The 22,179-nt window shown below is 34.8% G+C and overlaps 1 protein-coding gene across 4 annotated transcripts in view; it reads right to left on the reverse strand.

Moving 5' to 3' along the window:
• Nucleotides 1–5,437: 5,437 nt before the first annotated feature.
• LOC139135272 (uncharacterized) overlaps nucleotides 5,438–22,179 on the reverse strand; it is a 44,688-nt gene continuing 27,946 nt past the window's right edge. For 3 of the 4 annotated variants that reach the window (XM_070702580.1, XM_070702579.1, XM_070702577.1), the window contains exons 12-13: nucleotides 14,648–14,774; nucleotides 7,192–10,118 (exon numbers count right to left, since the gene is read on the reverse strand). In XM_070702580.1, coding sequence (XP_070558681.1) covers nucleotides 14,690–14,774 — 85 coding nt within the window. In that variant the 3' untranslated portion in view covers nucleotides 7,192–10,118; nucleotides 14,648–14,689. Of the gene's footprint in view, nucleotides 7,074–7,191; nucleotides 10,119–14,647; nucleotides 14,775–22,179 lie in introns of those variants that run through there. The other variant, XM_070702578.1, reaches the window with a different exon arrangement.

Below are 22,179 nucleotides of genomic sequence, written 5' to 3' on the forward strand. Positions count from 1 at the left end.
GTAGGTCTTTATGGCTGTATACACTGTGTCTGCTAGTCTGTAACATTGTCAACACACTCAGTATCACAAGCCATATACTGTACTTCAAAATCATAATCAGTCATGAAGATACATGAACAAGCAAAAGTCCTGGCTGACTATAATCAGATAGCGTATAACATGTACATGACTTAGCACAGGGTGGCATTCTGGGACTGAGGTACTTTGAATGTTGTCAAGTGCAGCCCAAGGCACCACAACTCCCATTTGATTAATAGAAGCCTTCACCGTGAGTTCAATGCACTGTCGTGGTACTCTTTCCATACAACATGTAAATGAACAATTCAAATATTGTGCTTTGCGCTAAAGAGTGAGAGCTTGCTAATTAGTATTGATGCCATATAGGATGATGAATTACCTGTGTTTTTTAAACACATTTTTCAGAGTTACGCTCGTGCAGTGAAGTTATAATATAATTGCAATTTTTATGTACCACTATAAGACGTCTTCTTGCACAAGGAATATTTGATATGAAGCACTAAAAAACAAAAGAAATGGCCATTACTGCTTACAAAGTACCTCAGAAAGTATTGATGTTTGTTCATGGCAAATCAGAATAGCCAACAAAATGTCACACATTGAAACAGAGAGACCCAAAATTGTGGCACCAAACTGGCTGACCTAATTAAACAGTGCAGTGAACCCATCTTTCTGACGTGTAGACTCATCTAAATGCACCTAAGGGACAGTTATTGCTGACAATGAAATTTTACAATACCAATACTTTGCAAGTCTGCTGCTTGCATAGACTCGCTGTGAAGCCACTGAAATTATGGAAGTCAATTTTCACTGTCTTGTTCTATGTGATATTAAAGAAGTCAAATTTTCATCATGAAGTAAACAACACAGCACAGCAACCCATTTTGAATTTCAAATTTGGATAAATTGTTTCTCTGATTCCAAACTTTGACATGAGACCCCTGGTTTTATTCCTTATTTTGAAAAAGAATGGTTTAAAATTTATTTGAGCAAAGCTTGAGTAAAAGTTCAAAACATTCAATTTCAAGGCTCACATTACCCCAAAGACATATAATTTAAATATGCAGGGTTATGTGAGCTCAAGTCCCTGTGACAAGGACATACTGGTTCATATGATATCGTCCAGAAGAGACTTTCTTACAGGGTATCTTAAATTATACATTCCTTGCGATGGAGAATCTATTTTTGAATCAACATACCTCCACTCATGGAAATTACATTCAACGGAGAAATTACATACTTCTATTGATTCACCCATGTGTCTCATGAAAATTGATGAAAAAAAATTTTTTTAATAGAAAAATGCCTGCAGCTTCTCTGAAGAGTAATTTATACTAATAAAAGCATTCATGAAATTACATAAAAATTCATCATTTTACATTACTATCACTCAGTATCTTTGTCTCTGTAGGAGTTTGGTATTTCTGCTGAAGTAATGGAGATACATAACTTCAGTGAGACTTTCAGATTTATACATTTGCATTTTTGCTCATACATAGTTGATGGGCAATGTGGAAAGATTCTTGAGTCCTGCAATTAAACAAATATGTTGCTATTTGTCAACTGCTTTCGGCTTTCAAAATAATTTGTTTAAGTAATCTCTTTTCATTTGTTATAGTGATGAAAACAATAAACAAAGCTCTGCTCAGAACACTAAAATTCATCAAGAATTCAGCACTTCAAGGGAGCAGGTCGTCACACATCTGCGACTGTGTGTATGGGACCCATGCAATAGGTCAAATACTACGCAGATCATATCCCAACATCCCTTGTACATATCCAAAACTTTTGAAATGGTGGCTGTGCTGAAACTGGTGACCGCGGCTGAAGCAGCTTCATATAAATGACAGGACGCACAACCAAATTTTATTTGGCAAAGTCTTTCAGTGATTGCAAAGCTGAGACTGGAACTATGGACTATGAACTACGAGCATGCATCAAATGCTGAATTTACATCACGTATGATACTCGTCCCCAAATTTCTGGGAAGAGGCAATGTTTATCAACTAGAAAGTTGCTCGGCCACACAGGGAGACAACCCCCTCCCTCTGAGAAATGAGCACTGTGGGATAATTGTGGAGTTGAAATAGAGAACAGCATGTACATGCTACGTTAATGACTTTAATAATTATCAACATCAATATCAATAACGTATACCACAGCAGTCCTCCTTTTCAGTATTCCATAACAATTTAACCAACACTGTCCAGCTGCAACAGGCCTTTATGATGAATTCTGATTGGCTGGCTAATTCTCTTGTTGCAAATCAAAAGCTTCAATGTGCAGCCCCTGGGAGTAAAATTTGTTTGACGAGTTTCAAACCTCTGAATTATTAATTTGCGGAAAACGACAAATTCATTGTATTCCATTGGTTGTATGTTTCTCCTGTTGCGAAAGTTAGTTTCAATTTCAAACACCTGCGAGTGGAATGTGAATCACGGCAAACTTCTGAGTAGATCGAGACAATTGCATTTGATTATAGTTGACTATTTCTTCTGCTGCAGAAAGCAAAATTTCAACCCGTCAGAGTTAACAATTTGTGATAATTCGTTCATCGTGCAAAAGTAGATGAGCAGAAGAACGGCAAGTGTATTTGATTGGCTGTTCGTTTTTCCTGCTTCAGAAAAGCTGAGGTTTCATCTTCCCCACCTGTACAGATATAAAGAGTGTGATTCCAGGCATGTTAAAATCGATGCAGAAATTGGATATTGAGTCAAGCCAATTATATACAGTAGATGTACCACAGCTCTCAACCACAGTTGTCAATTCTTGTAGATCTCAGTGAGTAGCTTTGGGAAAGATTCGTATTAAAAAAGACAGTCCTCCAGATCTCTACCTAATTTGTCACACCTGAGTCCGGGTGAAATCTTCAGAATGTTAACAAAGCCAATGCTAGTGTGTGCCATTTTGCCTTCAAGGAGGTCAAGAATCGATAATTTTTCACCAAGGTTTACAGGACGTTTGGCAGAAATAATGAGCTGATGAAGTTCATGTGGCTGCCTCTTTGATCTGAATGTCTTGCGTGTAAAATAGATCCTGTACTTTTTATTGACTGGTTATGAAATCGGAAAGCCTTCCAGCAAAGTTTTGTTGATTCAAGTCACACAACTTGCAATATCAGTGTTCAAATGAAAGTCACCGAACCCACTTGTTGGTATCTTTGCTGTGTGATGGCCCACTCCAAAATGATAATGTTATACTATTGTAGGAGTTTCAAGACACAGTGGAGTTACTAATTTCATCAGAACTATGCTCTGACTGACAAATGGTCTCATATTAAAAATGTTGTTAAAGTATATCTTTTTCACACCGAAGCAACTTGCTGTATCAAAGTGAGACTGAGGAGCAAAACCAAATATGGAACAACACTTTCAAAAAGAGCCTTAACATCTATTCTTAGTTTCAAATTTCAATTCTTTGCCAAAATGCGAATGAACTAGAGTTAGTTAATCTTTCATATTCTTTTGGGTTAAGCAAGCATCTGAAAAGAAAAAAGGTATAAATTGAAAGACCCTGGACCAGAAAGTTCTTCAAAATGGTAGTAAACTACGAACTAGATAAAATACACCAATTTAATGGTAGTTAAAATCAAGGCAAAAAAAATCATATACACACACACAGCCAGACAAATCTAACTCTCAGAAACCAAAAGTGAATGTCATCTGCAGATGCCATAGGCTTTCAAAATTGGGTCAAGACAACAGTATATGCAAATAAATCCTATTGCAACATATCCATGTACTCTACTCAACTCAAGTTCTGCACTGGAACACACTCTGCAAATAGTAGCTAGTTTTCGGTCAGGACCACCATGGATGATTTCATCAACATATCATGTAAGGCACACATAGTTCTTTCACACTTACTACAGACATTCTACATATTTACTACAGACATTCTACACATTTACTATAGACATTCTACATATTTACTACAGACATTCTACACATTTACTACAGACATTCTACATATTTACTACAGACATCCTACATATTTACTACAGACATTCTATATATTTACTACAGACATCCTCCATATTTACTACAGACATTTACTACAGACATTCTACGCATTTACTACAGACATTCTACATATTTACTACAGACATTCTACATATTTACTACAGACATCGTACATATTTACTACAGACATCCTACATATTTACTATAGACATTCTACATATTTACTACAGACATCCTACATATTTACTACAGACATTTACTACAGACATTCTACGCATTTACTACAGACATTCTACATATTTACTACAGACATTCTACACATTTACTACAGACATTCTATATATTTACTATAGACATCCTACATATTTACTACAGACATTCTACATATTTACTACAGACATTCTACATATTTACTACAGACATCCTACATATTTACTACAGACATTCTACATATTTACTACAGACATTCTACACACTTACTATAGACATTCAACATATTTACTATAGACATTCTACATATTTACTACAGACATTCTACATATTTACTACAGACATTCTACATATTTACTACAGACATTCTACGCATTTACTACAGACATCCTACATATTTACTACAGACATTCTACATATTTACTACAGACATCCTACATATTTACTACAGACATTCTACATATTTACTATAGACACCCCAAAAATTTACTACAGACATCCTACATATTTACTACAGACATTCTACATATTTACTACAGACATCCTACACATTTACTACAGACATTCTACATATTTACTACAGACATTCTACATATTTACTACAGACATTCTACATATTTACTACAAACATTCTACATATTTACTACAGACATTCTACATATTTACTACAGACATTCTACATATTTACTACAGACATTCTACACATTTACTACAGACATTCTACATATTTACTACAGACATTCTACATATTTACTATAGACATTCTACATATTTACTACAGACATTCTACACATTTACTACAGACATTCAACATATTTACAACAGACATCCTACACACTTACTATAGACATTCTACATATTCACTATAGACATTCTACATATTTACCATAGACATTCTACATATTTACTACAGACATTCTACATATTTACTACAAACATTCTACATATTTACTACAGACATTCTACACATTTACTACAGACATTCTACATATTTACTACAGACATTCTACATATTCACTATAGACATTCTACATATTTACTATAGACGTTCTACATATTTACTACAGGCATCCTACACACTTACTACACACTTACATAATTCATAATCTTTATTTCAAGAGCTTTTGTACTGTACAGATTAATGACTTCATTGCCTAAATAAATACTTCTGGGCTATACTAAAATGTATTTGATGATCAACGGATTTTCTCAAATTAACATTTTCATGTCAAACTTTGTAACCCGTAACTATTGCAAATGGATACTACATTTCAAGTAGCACCAGATTACTTCACCCTAACACACCAATGCTCAGGATTCAACATCTTTACACTAACAAATAAATACCCTGAATGATTTATGACTACCACATCCAGGAATGCATGCCCAAGTAAATGCAACAGATTTAAGCTGGTACCTTCTCTTCCAAGAATATGTCAGCAGATGGTGGCAGTCATAGATGAATTGGAAAACTTTCTCAGATCTCTAAATTATCTCTCTGGTTTCAATCAAGACTACATTGTACAGCAAATGGTCAATAAGCTAATAATAGGCAATTCTACCACTAATCTGGTTGGAGGACAGTCAACTGTGAAGGAGCTCATCCTACAACTGTTTAAGAATCACCCACTGTCTCGCGTTCTTGTTGATCAGACACGATCTCTCTCAAGCAAACCCGTTTCTTAGTGCTATTGATTTTCTTTCCTCGCTAGTCAAAAGTAAGTCAATCTTGTCTCGGGTTAAGTGAGGTCAGACCTATCAGAGTCAAAACACTGTAAATCCCCATTTCATTGTCCAAGGGTATTACACTTCAATTCTTCTTAAACATGAAAGGAATGATGAAACTCACTGATATCTTGGGAATTACATTTCCAAATCCTTTCCTATTCTGTATTGATAACACTAAACCATGCTGCCTAGATTCAGAATCTCTCTTTTTTCCCCAGTGGAAATTGATTTGACCTACGTATATACCGTAATGTGCTGTAAATAATACAATATGTGCTACCACATCCAGGAATGCATGCCCAAGTAAATGCAACAGATTAAAGATGGCTCAATGTTTTATTTTTTTGCAAAAACAGGCTATGAATTTTTCAAAGTGTTAAATTATTAATACAAGGTACAGTGACGACACTAACAGTTTGTTCTACCTGTATACTGGTTGCAGTTATTTCAACTTTCTGCAATTTTTAATGTAAAACACTACGTGGTGATGCCAAACTCTCTGTGAATATTTTTCAAATGTGACGTTCTGTCCTGTGTTCTAAACAAGATCTGTACAGCCAAATAGGAAATTCTCACCTTTGAGATGAATGTGAACAACAGGACTAGCACATTGGACTTTCCTAAGAACTACACTAAGAACTGCTTGGAAACCTGCTTTTAATTTATCATTTCAATGAAATTTTGCACATATCTCAGTTATGAGGAAGGTATAAAATCCAACAGTCAAATGAGATACATATTTGTACTCACACACAAAAAAAACCTACTTGATAGAAAAAAGTATAATCTAAATATTTGTGGCAAGAGGGAGACCGTTGGTGAAAAAAGCTAACTCTTAATTTTGTCATCTACCTGCTGAATTCACCTTTTATAACAGCAACCTCTACTTTGACATGAATTTTGATAAAATTACACAGGATGATGGAGAAATGGCATCATCTTCAAGTTTACCAATTATCCATCCTTATTATTAAACATGGTGACTGTTAGCCGTTTGCACACATGGCAAGTTGTACATCTGTATGATACGTTGTATGAATAGGGATCTGCAGGGAATTCTTCAGTTTGGTGAAGCATGTATTACCTTCTGTCAATGATTACGGTCTGTTGGAACTCCAGTAGTTGGCACTATAGATTTTGTTCATCAACTGAAAACTAAGTAGATAGTACTTACTATAGCTTTTGTTAATCAACTGAAAAAATACACATGTATAGTGGGTCTGTTCTCCTTGTGGAAAAAAAAGATGTGACAAAAAATACATAAAATTTGCTGTCATATTTAAAACTTTTATTTGTATGATTGGTTTTTCAGTGCAGCCCTGCATATAAAATTGGGAAGACCTGTAAAATTCAGTATCCCAATACTGTACAATAGTAATTGTGTCCTGATCATTGCACTGTGTTCATTTCATCCACTGCACAAAGTCATTCAATGCTACAATGAAGTTTACACATGCGATCAATTCTAACCACTGAGTATGAAACAGCTTAAAGTTTGTGAAATATGGCCCCATCATTGACATTTTCACCCTATTTCAGTTACTTATTATAAGGAAAAATTCAACAGATTATTTAAATAATACTGAAAAATACCCAATTTATAATAAGGTATGGTGTGAATACAGTCATGAACCAGATATGAACTGTAAATGCTCACGTGTTTCATTGCAGTTATGTGTAAATTTGAACCTTTGCCACATGTTTGCAACTTCATGTAAAGTATTATGATCAACATAATGAACAATATTCACCATAGATTAACTTTATAGGTCATTAAGTATTCAAATACGCAATTACCTGAAATAGAAATAATTAATTTCTTTGACTGTTGTCACTGTATCACCTCTTTATATAGCAAGTGTAATTGCCTCTTGTCAAGTTCTTCAAACTAAATATTCCAAACTTTGAAAGCTCATTAGATATGCAAACTATAAATTAGCTGACATGAAAACTTAAGTGCGAAATGACTTCCAATATTGGTATAACCTGGTATAATCATCAATGTACATAGCATGTTATGCCAACTTTGATCAAATAAATCCAAAGTATATATCCCTAATTAGGAAAGCTCATTAAATACACAAATTAGGAATTGGCTGAAGCAAAAATGCTTAATGCCTTTCAATAATGTTAGCCTACATAATGGTATCTTTAATGTACATAGCAAGTTTCATCAATTTTGGTCATGTAAATTCAAATATATATCCCTAATTTCATAAATTCATTAAATATGCAAATTAGGAGCTACATGAAATAAAAATGCTTAATGACTTTCAATAACGTCGTATCATAGTATCTTTAATGTACATAGCAAGTTTCGTCAATTTTGGTCTAGTCAATACAGATAAATACCTCTAATTAGGAAAGTTCATAGAATATGCAAATTAGGAATTGGCTAAAGTTCAAATGCTTAATGACTTTCAATAATGTTCTTTCATAGTATCTTTAATGTACATAGCAAGTTTCGTCAACTTTGGTCTCGTCAATTCAGATAAATACCTCTAATTAGGAAAGTTCATAGAATATGCAAATTAGGAATTGGCTGAAGTAAAAATGCTTAATGACATTTAATAATGTTCTATCATAGTATCTTTAATGTACTTAGCAAGTTTAATCAATTTTGGTTATGTAAATTCAAATATATATCCTTAATTTCGAAAGGTCATTAAATATGCAAATTACGATTTGGATGAAGTAAAAATGCTTAATGACTTTCAATAATGTTAAATTATAGTATCTTTAATATGGATATCAAGTTTCGTCAATTTTGATTGAGTAAATTCAGATATATACCCCTAATTAGGAAATTTCATTAAATATGCAAATTAGTAATTATCTTTCACGTCACCCCTTAATAACTTTCACAGCTGATATATCTTGATGTGATCAACATTTGCAGCAAATCTCATCAAATTGTGTGCAGTCGTTCTCAATATATATCCGTTTTTTCTAAAATCATTAATTATGCAAATGAGCAAAAAGTAAGCAAGCCACATCCACCAAAAACTAATCAGTTCTTGCCATTTGCAAAGTGAATTTATGTACCAGATTTGATTGTGATCTGATGAGCCGGTTTTGAGATATTGAGCACACAGACAGACAGACAGACAGACAGACAGACAGACAGACAGACAGACGGACAGACAGACACACACAGACAGACAGACATCGCTGCGACATATGCTCACGTGTGTCAACACGTGAACAAAAAACTTTGTGATGATGGTTATGTAATTATTTTTACCTGTCAGTGAGTACATGGTTTTGTGCCGTCACAGGATTGTAGTGGTTCATAGCGTCCTGTTCTTGGACTCAAATGTTCAAGCAGATTTTGTACCAGTGAACTATTATTCATATACTAAGTGTGTTCCCAGCATCATCTCTCTATAGTACTGCCATTTTTCCTAAAGTCTGTTTTTTATAAGATAGCTATTAAGATGTCTGTTCTGAATCATATAAATTTACATAATTGTAGCTTCTAAAAATATGAAAGTCTACATCACATGATCCTGCAAGTTTTCCACTGATTTCTTGTAGACATTACAACCATTCTGTGTTTTGTCTCTTTCATAGATCAAAATTTTGATGACAAAACTGCTTTTAGAGTGAAAGATTACATCTGAGTACACAAATACGTACAACAGATTGAAATAAATAACAGTTGTACTCCTATTTTACAATATTTCAGTCCATTAAAGTGATGGAAATCCTGTCAGTTTAAAAAATTGTGCACCAAATAACCTGTTTCAATTCCACATTGCTCAGAAATTTTCAGATGACATTTCAAGGCTGTAACTGTCATATTTTTATGGCAATTACTACAGTCACTTTATCATCCATGTAAATATTTATGAAAAAAAAGAACCTTGTCATTCACTTTACACAGCGACTAAAACTGAATTATTTCTGTGTTTGGGAAGTCAGATCAACATGGCATCTTGATCTTCAGATGATTCAAGAATTCCTACTCAGATTTTTATTTCATAGAATTGACCCCAAAAAAGTCATCTCCTCATCCGTTGTTATTCATGATCTCACACAGTGAAAGAATCCGAAAGATTTCCAGGAATGCATTCCGTTACCAATTTCCAATCACAGAATTGCAAGAAATCACAGCATTTCCATTGATCTCAGTCTCATGTAGCAACAAGGTTACCGTGTCATCCACAAATTTCAATGTACTTGGTCACGGAGCAGGCCCTGGAACATGCATTAATAATATGAACACATTTCGTTACACATGCATGTACTGGCATAGTCTGGAGAGCAGTTTTATTCAGGACCTGTTATTTACAAGACTTTCATACACTTTGTGACATTAGCATTTTATAATGGCAAGAATACATCTTTAGGATCTATATGAATGTAGAATACAAGAGGACAGCCATGCAGCAAGGCTCAGCTGTACTTTACTTGTTGATTTATAACTTTACTATTGCCCTTGCCATTAAAAAATAATCTGTAGTATATAGCGCCATATCAGCGCTATAATATTTTAGCATTGACAGAACGTGATTATTCACAACATTAAAACCATAAACAGCCCATGAAAGAGTCTTGTAAATGTGAAGTTTTGATCATAAAATCTTCTCTTTCCTGTTAACTGTGACACATGCATTACAAGTACATGTAACATTATATCTTTTGTTACGATTAACCTTGGCCATGGCTTAACTTGAATGATACTGTAAAGCATTTAGACGTGATGTTCGTAGTCTGTGTCTGTGTGGCATGAATGTCAAAGGTAAGTACCTGGGATCTCAAGCACCTCATCGCAGTAATTTTGAACAATGAATAATGCAAACGGGATGTTTTAAAATAAGCTTGGTCGATATCGATATTTTACTGGCAGTAACTTTATATGGCTTGATTAATTGTCCAATAAAGGCAATCTTTTGAGTGAAAGTGATTGCTTCCAAATTGTTATAAAAAACCTCATAGTCAGATGTGAATATATATTTCCCCCCACGGTACACACTCCTTTTGTTTCTACTCAGCACCAACGCCCTGAGGGCTACTCTTTATGTAATGAATAATCTAGATATGAAAATGTCACAGGTTATTTTGGCTGAGATAAATATGAATATACAGAATTGCTGCATTGGAAATTTCGCTCATTTGATTTTCAATGGAGATAACATGATACAGTTTTTTAACAGACAGAATGCAGTACAATCCTCAAAATGGATGACAGACAACTTCATGGATAGACAATATCTGAAAATTTGATCTCTCTTTTTTTTATTTAACTTCAAGGCTATTTTTCTAGAGGACTGCTTGCATGATATACAGCCAACAAGTGATATTGAACAACTCAATGCATTATTCAGAAGTGAATTAAAAATGTAAATTATTTTGTTTTTGATGTAGTTTAACATTACACATGAAAGACACTGTGAAATGGTCACCGGAATACAATATGACAGCGCACTGATAGCTGTGCTCTCCCTGGCCTTTCGAAATTGTTAGTAAATTTACGAATTGGGTTCAAAAATATTAGTAAGCACAAATTATGTTATTCTGAACCCACCAACTTTCAACAAGCACTTCTGATACTCAATAGATGATTTTAAGGGGATAGAAATGATGAATGATTTCATTATAGACAAAAGAAAATGAAAAATCCCTTTTTAGTTTTTTTGACGATGAACACTCATATTTTGATACGCATTTTCAAAAAGATTTATTGAATAACACAGTACATCATGGGTCATGAATGTTTGTAACATTGAAATTCTTCCTTGTTTCAATAAAGTGTGTAATTTTGGTCAACGGCCAATGATGTTATTCAATTACTCTATCTTTATTACACAACATAACATGTTCAAGTATATTGTGACACAAATCATAACTCCCTTTGTGTGTATAGTCAGTGGTTGATGATTATATATATTAATTTATGAAGCGGTCATTAATATTATCAAATATTATCAGTGTTTGCACAAGTTTTAGATGCTAGAAAATCTGTCCCCTGTTTTTCATATTTGGAAAGCTCTGTTACTTTTAAAGTATGCATGTCATCCCATAGGTACTAGGTGGTGCCTCTATAGCTGCAGTCATTATGCCATGTTCATCTCTAAAATTCTTTTTAAACAACCACTGATCAGAACATTTGGCTGTCTGTAGTTTCGCACAAATTTTGTCTCATCTCAATCAAATTTAAGTACGCAAACTGAGACTGGTGATCCTACTAATGTTTTCTTCGAGACAGTTACACTTTTAAAACGCTGCAGATGATCGTCATTTATTTTTTTGTTTGGATAAACTTTTTGGTCATGGGACTGTGCACAGCATTTTCTCTGGATCATAGAAAACTATCAGTATTCATAACATTTGCTGAGACAGTTTCGAAGGAAACCTATTAAAATTGGCAAGCTGACTGAAAAATTCAATTTGCAGATCGTCAAATGACAAATCTATGACATCTAAGATTTCCGCTCGCTTCCACCTCCATGCACAGAAAAACACTTTGCAGTACATGTTCAACCATGCGCGGTCCGGACTGCAGTTCTGCTGTAGTTCGACTGTCTTTCAGGCTGACTGTTCTTGATCTCTTCTAGCTCGGCGGTTTTCATTGTTTCGTATTTTTTTCATATCAGTTGCCGTTTTTATGCCCAACTTTCTTTCCCAACTGGATACTATCAATCCAAAGTATTTGTAACTGCCCGCTTCCCTCGATCCGCTTCAACAGTCCAATTCGGAAAATTGACAGCATGTGAGTATTTGGGTGTCTCGAAACTACCGTAATGGGGTGCATGACACACCACTATGAGATTACAAGACCCGGGGATCTTGAAACCTTTTCGCGCATGCTCATGTTATCAAAGGTCAAAGTCCAAAGCCAGCTATCACCATGTGTCGATGCGCCGATGATAGGGGCAGCGTTGGTTTTGAAAGACGAGATATGACAGTATTTCCCCGGAATTCACAATCTTGACCGAAAATCAGGCTTCAAAAATAACAAAATCGTTCGTAAATGGCCGATCGGGCATTCATTTTTTTCGTAAATTTTCATTTTTGTTTGTAATTTACGAAAGTTACGAACGACAGCGAGAGCACAGGATAGACATTGCTCCATGTCATTTGAAAGCTCATCTTTTTAATTTTCACCTCACTTTACATCTAACAATTCCAAGATCTGTTTGACAAATGCCATCATAGCTTGGAATTCTGGGAATACAGCTTGCCATCATAGCTTGGAATTCTGGGAATGTAGCTTGCAATTCTGAGCAGGCACGATGAAGTGAGATACCCTGCATTGATGAGTAAGCCTTGCATGTCACACAGCATGCTAAGGTAACTGAAAGAATACGACTGTAGCATTTACTCTGCAGGTTACTGTATCGATTGAGGCCTGTTTTGACACACAGGGCTGGGTTTGACAAGGTACGTGGATACGCATGTGTTCATCGCTGATGTGGCATGGACTTATATCAGTGCCGTTGATAATACGTTCTTTTGAAAGTATGTCTGATTCAGAATCACAATTACTCAGATGACTTTTTGGCATTTCAAGGCAAGTACAATATTGAAAGTGAAACACACACAGACGCCAAGAAAGACAAAGAGGTGAGGCAGCAGGTAATGTACAAGGATTTGGATTCAACCCAACAACAGAAATGAAACTGAGTTACAAGAAAAGCCCTGGGTGTAATGCAAGAAAATGAGGACAACTTCAACTGCTGATCTAACTGAAACAGAACTACACTATGGAAGTGATTTATGTTTGAGGAAAAATGCTGAGACTCATTCAGGAGTGAAATTTCTTTCAGCAAAACTGCAGTCTTGCTACGGTTGAATCGATTGTATTCCATATGACTGGTATATATAGACAGAAAAATCAATTCTGATCTAAAGATAGAAATATGAAAATTTCACTTTTGAGTGACGGAACAAAACTTTTCAGCTGCATTGGAACTATGTCGTACAGCTGGTGAAGTTTGTCAGAAATGTAGCACTTAGAGCAACACCAAGCAAAATAGCGAAATCCAGATAATATTTGTCTCAGGTTTGTACACTCAGCTTTAAGGTATACGTAGAAGTTTGTGCCTCAAAATTGAATGAAAGTCCTAAACTTTTGCTCAAACTTTCCGTATCAAAATTTTAAACCATTCCTTTTCAAAATCAAGAATAAAAATCAGGGGGTCACCATGAAAAATTTGGTACTAGAGGAACAAATTACCCAACATTTACTGATACTTGAAATTCAAAATGGCCATCAACCCTGTGTTAACTCTATGGGGGAAAATTAAATTTTCGATTTTCACAAAAGTAAGTTATTGAAAACATTATTTACTCCATAAGCTTTCCACTGAGCCCAACAAGCGGTAGACCAAAGCACTATTGGTATAGTAGAAGTTTGAGACTCTGAATATGTGTCCCCAAGGCTTGCATTCTACTTAAACCTTTAACCTAACTTACTTTCAACAGCAGCTGATGTTTCACTCAACATCAAACTGTGTAAATTAGCAGTGACAAACATTACAACATCAACCTTCTTTCATGCATATTTTGGAAAAAAGGAATCCTGGTGCACCAACTTATGCAGCGTTTGAATTACTCAGGTTTTACCGTCCTAACTAAAATTTGTTGATTTTAGAATTCTTCAGACTCTGGTATAGACGATCTGTTATTCAACATCTTTTACTAACAGATGGCATTGTTCTGTCAGAAAAGAATGCGAAAGATGAGTGTCACTTTAATATAAGATAATCTGGTAAGTTTCTTACCTTCATTGTCTTGATATCTCAGTCTGAAAATGGACAGTCTTGTTAGAACACAGTGCCGAGAGCATCAAACCATGCAATCAGGGAATTGTCCAGAATCGCAAGCTTCTCAAAATTTTCGAATGAAATCCTGAGGAGACAAAGCAAACATTTGAGAAACTAAATGGCGCATAGGCTGCAAACTATCAGTAAAAAGAATCTTCCATTTTGGCAGATGGCAACAGCATGCAAAGCATCAAGAGTTGTGTTTTGTATACCATAACAAACATGTCAGGGTGCAGTAAAATATCATTAAGAGCTCAGCGAAACACTCCCACGCTCGGCAAATACTGTTAGTACATTACACAAACAGAATCTGAGAAGGCTACATGGTTTTTTCACTTCTAACTTAATTTATTTTGCTTTTTTGTCTCTGTAATTCACTTTTAACTTCTACAGGCCTGGATACAATGTATGGCTGGTTCTGATAGACTGGAAACAGATGTTGGCAGGATTGGTGGTACCAGTAACTGTATGCATACAGGATGAGTTTACTCGGAGACTCTCCACACCACCAGGTACTAGCAGTGATGTCAAAGATATCCTAAGCTGCTCACATTGAAATAACTATTTTCTCAAGGATCTGATAATTCTATTACCAAGTGCACTGATTGCCCATGGGAATTTTGACAAAATGGTACATAAACCTCTACAGCCTACAACTTTCAAATGAATTTTGACAGCTCTGGAAGGTAATGTTGTGGTTAAGAACTGGTCACACTTAAATTGTAACAATACTAAACAATTTATAAAGAATTCCATTTATTGGAATTGTGACTTAAATCATGTATAAAGGTGTCACTCTTTAAAAGTCTGATAATTCAGACTGATAGTTTTTTGGTTCACTTCTTATGTTTACTCTTTTATAAAATTCTATTTTGAAGGTTTAAATTATTGGTGAAGGGTTTCTATTGGGAGGAGGTGTTTCCTGAATAGAGTGCACAGCAGAAAACACGTAAATTTGACATTTATATTGCATGATATCAGTCAATGATGAGTTGCACTTGAAATGACCCTGGAATGTGACCTGAGTGCTGAAGAACATCGCGAAGCAAAAATATTATTTTCACAAAGAGATCACCCTCATGAAAATACGATTGGTTTAAACAGATACTTCACATTGAAAAAAAAAAGGCGACAGCAATGAATCTGGATAACAGCAGTTCATATATTTTACAAAGCAATAACAGTTATATAAATACTGGCAGCATTAATCATTGGTGACATTACCAGTACTACAAAATTGACGGTATAAATTAATGTACATGGTGGCTGGATGCTGAAATGTGTATTGCTACAATGACTAATGAGAATACGTTGTGGGTATAGCCAGGCAAAATCTACATCAGTCTTGTCCTATTTGGAGGTAGTGGGTACGCAGAATTTATTTAAATGACAGGTAATACTAATCTTTATGGCCCTGATACTTGCTTCGTGGACTGAGGTTGTACAATGGAAGGGCCAAAGCGTGTGAGGGCCTATACGCCATACAACCCAGATCCGAAAAACCTGTATCAGGGCCGTATCCTATACCTTTTGGAATGACAAACATGTAGTAATCAATATTGTGCACAGATTTGGACACACCAATACATCAGATATCACACATTTATCGCCATTTTTTGTAAATTTTATGGAAAGGAATGGGCGCATGCTGTTTCATTTTGATATACATGATGATGTCATTTGTTTACCATAGAACTTGCAAAGCAACATACCTCTACCAACACAGAATCATGGGAAATTGAGGTGTAAGAAGAACAACAGCATGATTTAAATTATTGTAAATAACATGACACAGGCAGTGAGATGTGATTATTAGAAAAAGTTAGACTGAGAGTGTCGTCGTGTACTTGAAGCTGGGCGACAGGTGACGGCTTGGCTCATCTTGCATGGCACCATCGCACTCAGTCTGATTTATATTGGATAAGTTCACTTTCAAATCTTTAAAAAAATGCAGACATCTGGAAAGTGATTCATTAACACTGGATTTTAACAGAAATATCACCCAATTTTGCTAACTTCACTGTTGCCAGTACCACACACAGGACATGGAGATGCTGTTTGAATCTCGCACTGGCTTTGTTTAAGAATGGAACATTTGCGGATAGCAACGCCCATAGTAACCAGAATAAATGCAGTTTTGAAATGTACGCGCTTGCCCCTATTTGGAACAAGCGACCTAGCGGCCGATATAGCTCCGCTGTGTTTATGTAGAGAATAACTATTTTTGACACATGTTGATGAGAAGGGTGGAAATCTTTGATAGCTCGATGCAGTGGCCAGAAAAAAAGTGGCTAAAATAAGCTGCAAAAATACGCAATTGAAGATTTCATCATACTTTGAATGTATCACATAGGATCATCCCTAAGAACATGTCAACCAAAGCTATCTGATGAGTAGTTTTTGAGAATAAATTTTTTGACCAAAAATGGCAACAATTGCCCCCAAAAGTAAAAATTGCAGATTTCATCATAATTTCAAAAGATCAAATTTAGTTCATCTATAGAAACCTGTATACCAAATTTCAAAGCTGTTAGACAAGTACTTTTTGAGAAACGCATTTTTTGACCAAAAATAGGAAAAATTGCCCCAAAAATTCAAAATTGCAGATTTCATCATTATTTCAATAAATATCATTTAGTTCATCTATGGAAACCTGTATACCAAATTTCAAAGCTATCAGATGAGTAGTTTTGAATATACACATTTTTTGACCAAAAAGGCAAAAATTGCCCCAAAATACAAAATTACAGATTTCATCAGAAATTCAATATATATTACTTAGCTCATCTGTAGAAACCTGTATACCAAATTTCAAAGCTATCAGACCAGTACTTTTTGAGAAACACATGTTTTGACCAAAAATGGCAAAAATTGCCCCAAAATTACAAAATTGCAGATTTCATCATAATTTCAATAATTATCATTTAGTTCATCTGTAGGAACCTGTACACCAAATTTCAAAGCTATCGGATGAGTAGTTTTGGAAATACACATTTTTTGACCAAAACTGGTAAAAATTGCCCCAAAATTACAAAATTGTAGATTTCATCATAATTTCAATAACTGTCATTTAGTTAATCTGTAGGAACCTGTATACCAAATTTCAAAGCTATCGGATGAGTAGTTTTGGAAATACACATTTTTTGACCAAAAATGGCAAAATTTGCCCCAAAAATACAAAATTACAGATTTCATCAGAAATTCAATACAAACCTGTATACCAAATTTCAAAACTATCAGACCAGTACTTTTTGAGAAATAAATTTTTTGACCAAAAATGGCAAAAATTGCCTTAAAAATGCAAATTTGCATATTTCTGCACAATTTGAACAAATCTGAAATAGATCATCCCTAGGGACCTATGTACCAAATATCAAAGCTATCTGACTGGCAGTTTTGAAGAAGAAGATTTTTAAAGATTTTTTTACCAGAAATGACAAAATTGCCTTAAAAATACAAATATGCAAATTTCACCACGATTTGAAAAAATCTGACTGAAGTCACCCTCAGCAAACTGCATATCAAATTTCAAAGCAATCGGACAAGCGGTTTCAGAGCAGAAGATTTTTTTACCAAAACACCAAAAATGCCCCCAAAATACAAATATGCAAATTTCACCACGATTTGAAGAAACTGAAGTGAGGTCACCTTAAGTGAACTGCATATAAAATTTCAAAGCAATTGGAATTGCGGTTTTAGAGGAGAAGGCAATTGTTGACGGACGACGACGGACGACGACGGACGACGGAGGAAAATCAACCTATTTGAAAGTTCCGCGTCGCTGACAGTGGAGCTAAAAACTGTACCTGGGCGTGATACGACAAATTATTACACGAATGTTAAGCGTTTTTGCCATAGCATTACATAGGAACGTGGATCAAGGTATATGATAACTGGAAAATCTCATCAATCTTGTTCTAATATTCTCCATTGAAATGCCTACAATTGTTATATCTTACTAATTTAAAAGTATAACTTTCAAAAAATCAGGACATCTAAAGTTTGAACTGGCAAATGTTCTCACAAATATTGTTAAGCATCTCTCACTCGATCTGAAAATACGCTTGTGTGTAAAGTACATGCTTACTCTACAGAACACCCGGCAAAAATTGAGATGAATTCTTCCTCCGATACATGAGCATGGATGAAAGGTGAACTGCCAGCCACAGTGATGGATGAACTAGGTATAGCCATTCACATCAGGGGTGATGAGAATGAGATTTCTGGTTGTGGGAATTACCCAGGTCTTTATTGCACCTGTACAACATTTTGACGTGCCCTGTGATATACAGAAAATCAAAACAATATAAAGATGTGATCTGACCATGGTAATTCATCAGTTATACATTCCACAGCTCAAAGTGCTTGCAGGCAACCGTGAATTATCCATCATCTGTCTATTGAAGGCACTTCACAATTTTGAAATTCTTAGTCCTGTAAAATCATTTATCTGGCATCTGACCTTGTGCTATCCTTTCAATTTTCCAAAAGTGACAGAAAATACTGTGGTGTCTGTGACCCTACGCTCCCATTTGTTCAGAATTCATGCATGTAAGTATCACTTATAGTTGCATTTATGTTTGCTCTGATGCTGATCAGAACCCTGAGATTTTTACCAGGGAGCTGAGTTGGTTTAGAAATACAAATAAATAATTAGGGAATGATCTATGTAGGAGTGTTCGTCATAGACTGAACAAATCCAGATAGGATTTTCTCACATTCCTGGCTGCTGGGAGTGCGGGATCGAGAGTGTGGGATAAATCGATCCCACACTCTCAGAAACCGTCCCACACTCTGCAGTAAATATTACACGACCTCTGATTGGATGATAAGCAGTCTGTTTTGTTCCACGCGCAAAATGTTATCCAATGGCACAACGAGTAACACACGGACTAGAACTACAACGTAAGCAGGTCAAAGTACAGCGGCAGACGACAGAGTTGTCACGATTTTTGATAATATTGTACGTGTCCAATATGAATTTTACGCATTTTGTGGTCATGTGAGAAAAAGAATCTCACACACCAAGGACCTGGGATCAGATTTCTCACACTCGTTGGGGATATTTTTCTCAAACTCGCCTCCGGCTCGTGTGAGACAAAATATCCCCAACTCGTGTGAGAAATCTGATCCCAGGTCCTTGGGGGTGTGAGATTCTATTAGTCTCTGGGCCCCATGAAAAAAATTATAAGCAATACAGACAAATGATTTCTATGGAGTTTTTTCTTACCAAAACTGAAAACAATATCATCAATGATAAAATTTGTTAAATCTATTATATTGTCCACATATTAAATGACTGAGAACGTCCGTAGGAAAACAAATTTCAAGGCAGCCATGCCAGGAATACTGAGACATAATGTTGGACTAAAAAGGAAATGAAAGTGTCCTTTAAATTATTGAATCATGATTTTCTCTGAGAATTTGAATACAAAATTTCAAAGCATTAGGACTGGAGGCTTCTCAGAAGAACTTGGTAGTGTGAATTTGAAGATATGAAATGAAATGTTCACTAGAAATTAAAATTGTACCTATTGTGAGAGAAATGATGATCTTGTCAATGTCATCAGACCGTAATTCTCAAACATTTGATTTCTGAGCAGAAACAGAAGTTAATAGCTGTGTAAATTATTAATTGTATATTGAGTTTAATGGAATGTTAAGCCATGACATCTGTGAAAATGGTGTAAAATATATGTATGATTTTTTCTCATCAGGTGCAATATTTCTGTTATTACAATCAATTATTGTGTAAGATAAATTGCACATTCCATTCCACAAATATAATAAATGCAAGATGTAGGAGTGAAAAGAATTTGAAATGAACTGTCAAGGTCACTGGAATTAACTTCATTACGATGAGACAGCAAAAATAATTAAAATTTTCAAAAAGGCTCTATGTCTGATCGTCAGTGAAAGAAATATGTCGACTCTAGACATCACTAGGATCCTATCCGTTTCTGAATATATACTGGAATTGTAAAGATTAATTCAGTATCTTTCCATTGTGGCTTTTTCCCCCCAAAAAACAGCATGGGGCTTTGGTCTGTATGAATAAAACAATGGTTACGATGTTTATATTGCATCCTTGAATGTAAAATTGGTTTAATATTTGCAATAAAATTTATAACACTATATGGGCTAACATAAAAACATTTTGTCTGTCTTTCAATAACAGGAAACATGTTAAAAATTACAACAATGATACAATTTTTACAACAACTGTGAAATTAATAATGAAACTTAGATATTAATTGTTGATGTTTTATACTCTATTGGAAAGCAAATTATCTAGTACATGACCATGCGACTATTCAACGTCAATGCATTTGAACATGGATGAGAAATTGGTTTTCTCCTCTTTGTGAACAATTTGCATGGCATGTCTGCAGGCTACCGGCCTTTGAACGTTGTGTTGCTATGGCAAGACTGTCCAAACTTCCTCAAAAATAACCATGGTAACTTTCAAGAAATATAAATCATTATGATCAATACCTCTAAAGATATGTTATTAGGGCCAAAGGTACCAAAGGTATGGCTTAAAATTCTGTTCTAGTAGACACCTCGGATTATATGTTTGTTATATGTAAGTAAAAATAAAGTTTTCACCTTCTTTTTCCAGTAGCAGTTACACAGACACTGTCAGTCACAAAATAAATTGAACTGTAATTTTATTCTCTAATCTCAACTTTGGTGTGGAAATTGTTGATTTCTACATCATAATTCTAGAACATGATTGTTTAGAATTTTAAGTTTTATTTTACGTCATATAAAGGGAAAATATAAAGCTTCAGTTTTGAGTTGTCTTGTGTATTACCATTCCTTGTGGATATTTGGAACTGTTTTATTCTTTCAATCCTTGTGCTATTTCTACTAACCCTTTGAGAGCCAAAGTCAATTTTTGTCGCCTTTATATAATATAACCCAGATAATTTCCTTTTAGATCCCAACAGTTTTTTTTAGATTTTATGAAAAATGTTATGTACATTTGGTCAAAAATTATCAAAGGATTACAGAAAGAGTCATAAAAATTGGTAAAAATGTGGCTCCAATATTTTGGTGGGAAAAATTAAAGCGGTCAAAGGGTTAACTAGAGATATTACAGAATGCAAAATATAAATTACTGCTGATGAACATATATCATACCACAGTAGGAGTGCTGTCCGTGGCCAAAACCAAACCGTCAGTTTTTTAAGAATTTTCATCATCAGATACAGATATAATAGGAATTACAGCAAATCTTTCATGACTGTCCATGAATAAAGTTATTAAGCAGAAATATCACAAGAAATGAATAATGCTGAAAATATATTCAAAGACTATCCCTAGTGCATGTCTTGTAATAATTTGATCCTCTCCAACCATCTTTTATTCATAAAACCAACAGCTTCAAATCAACATGATTGATAATACAACTACCTGTACTATTCAATATGTCTCTTGTCTTTCAATTTCAATTTCACAATTGTAAATGTTTAAACTGTTTTTAG

Source organism: Ptychodera flava, chromosome 6 (assembly GCF_041260155.1).
Source record: "Ptychodera flava strain L36383 chromosome 6, AS_Pfla_20210202, whole genome shotgun sequence".
In the NCBI taxonomy this organism is placed as follows: Eukaryota; Metazoa; Hemichordata; class Enteropneusta; family Ptychoderidae; genus Ptychodera; species Ptychodera flava.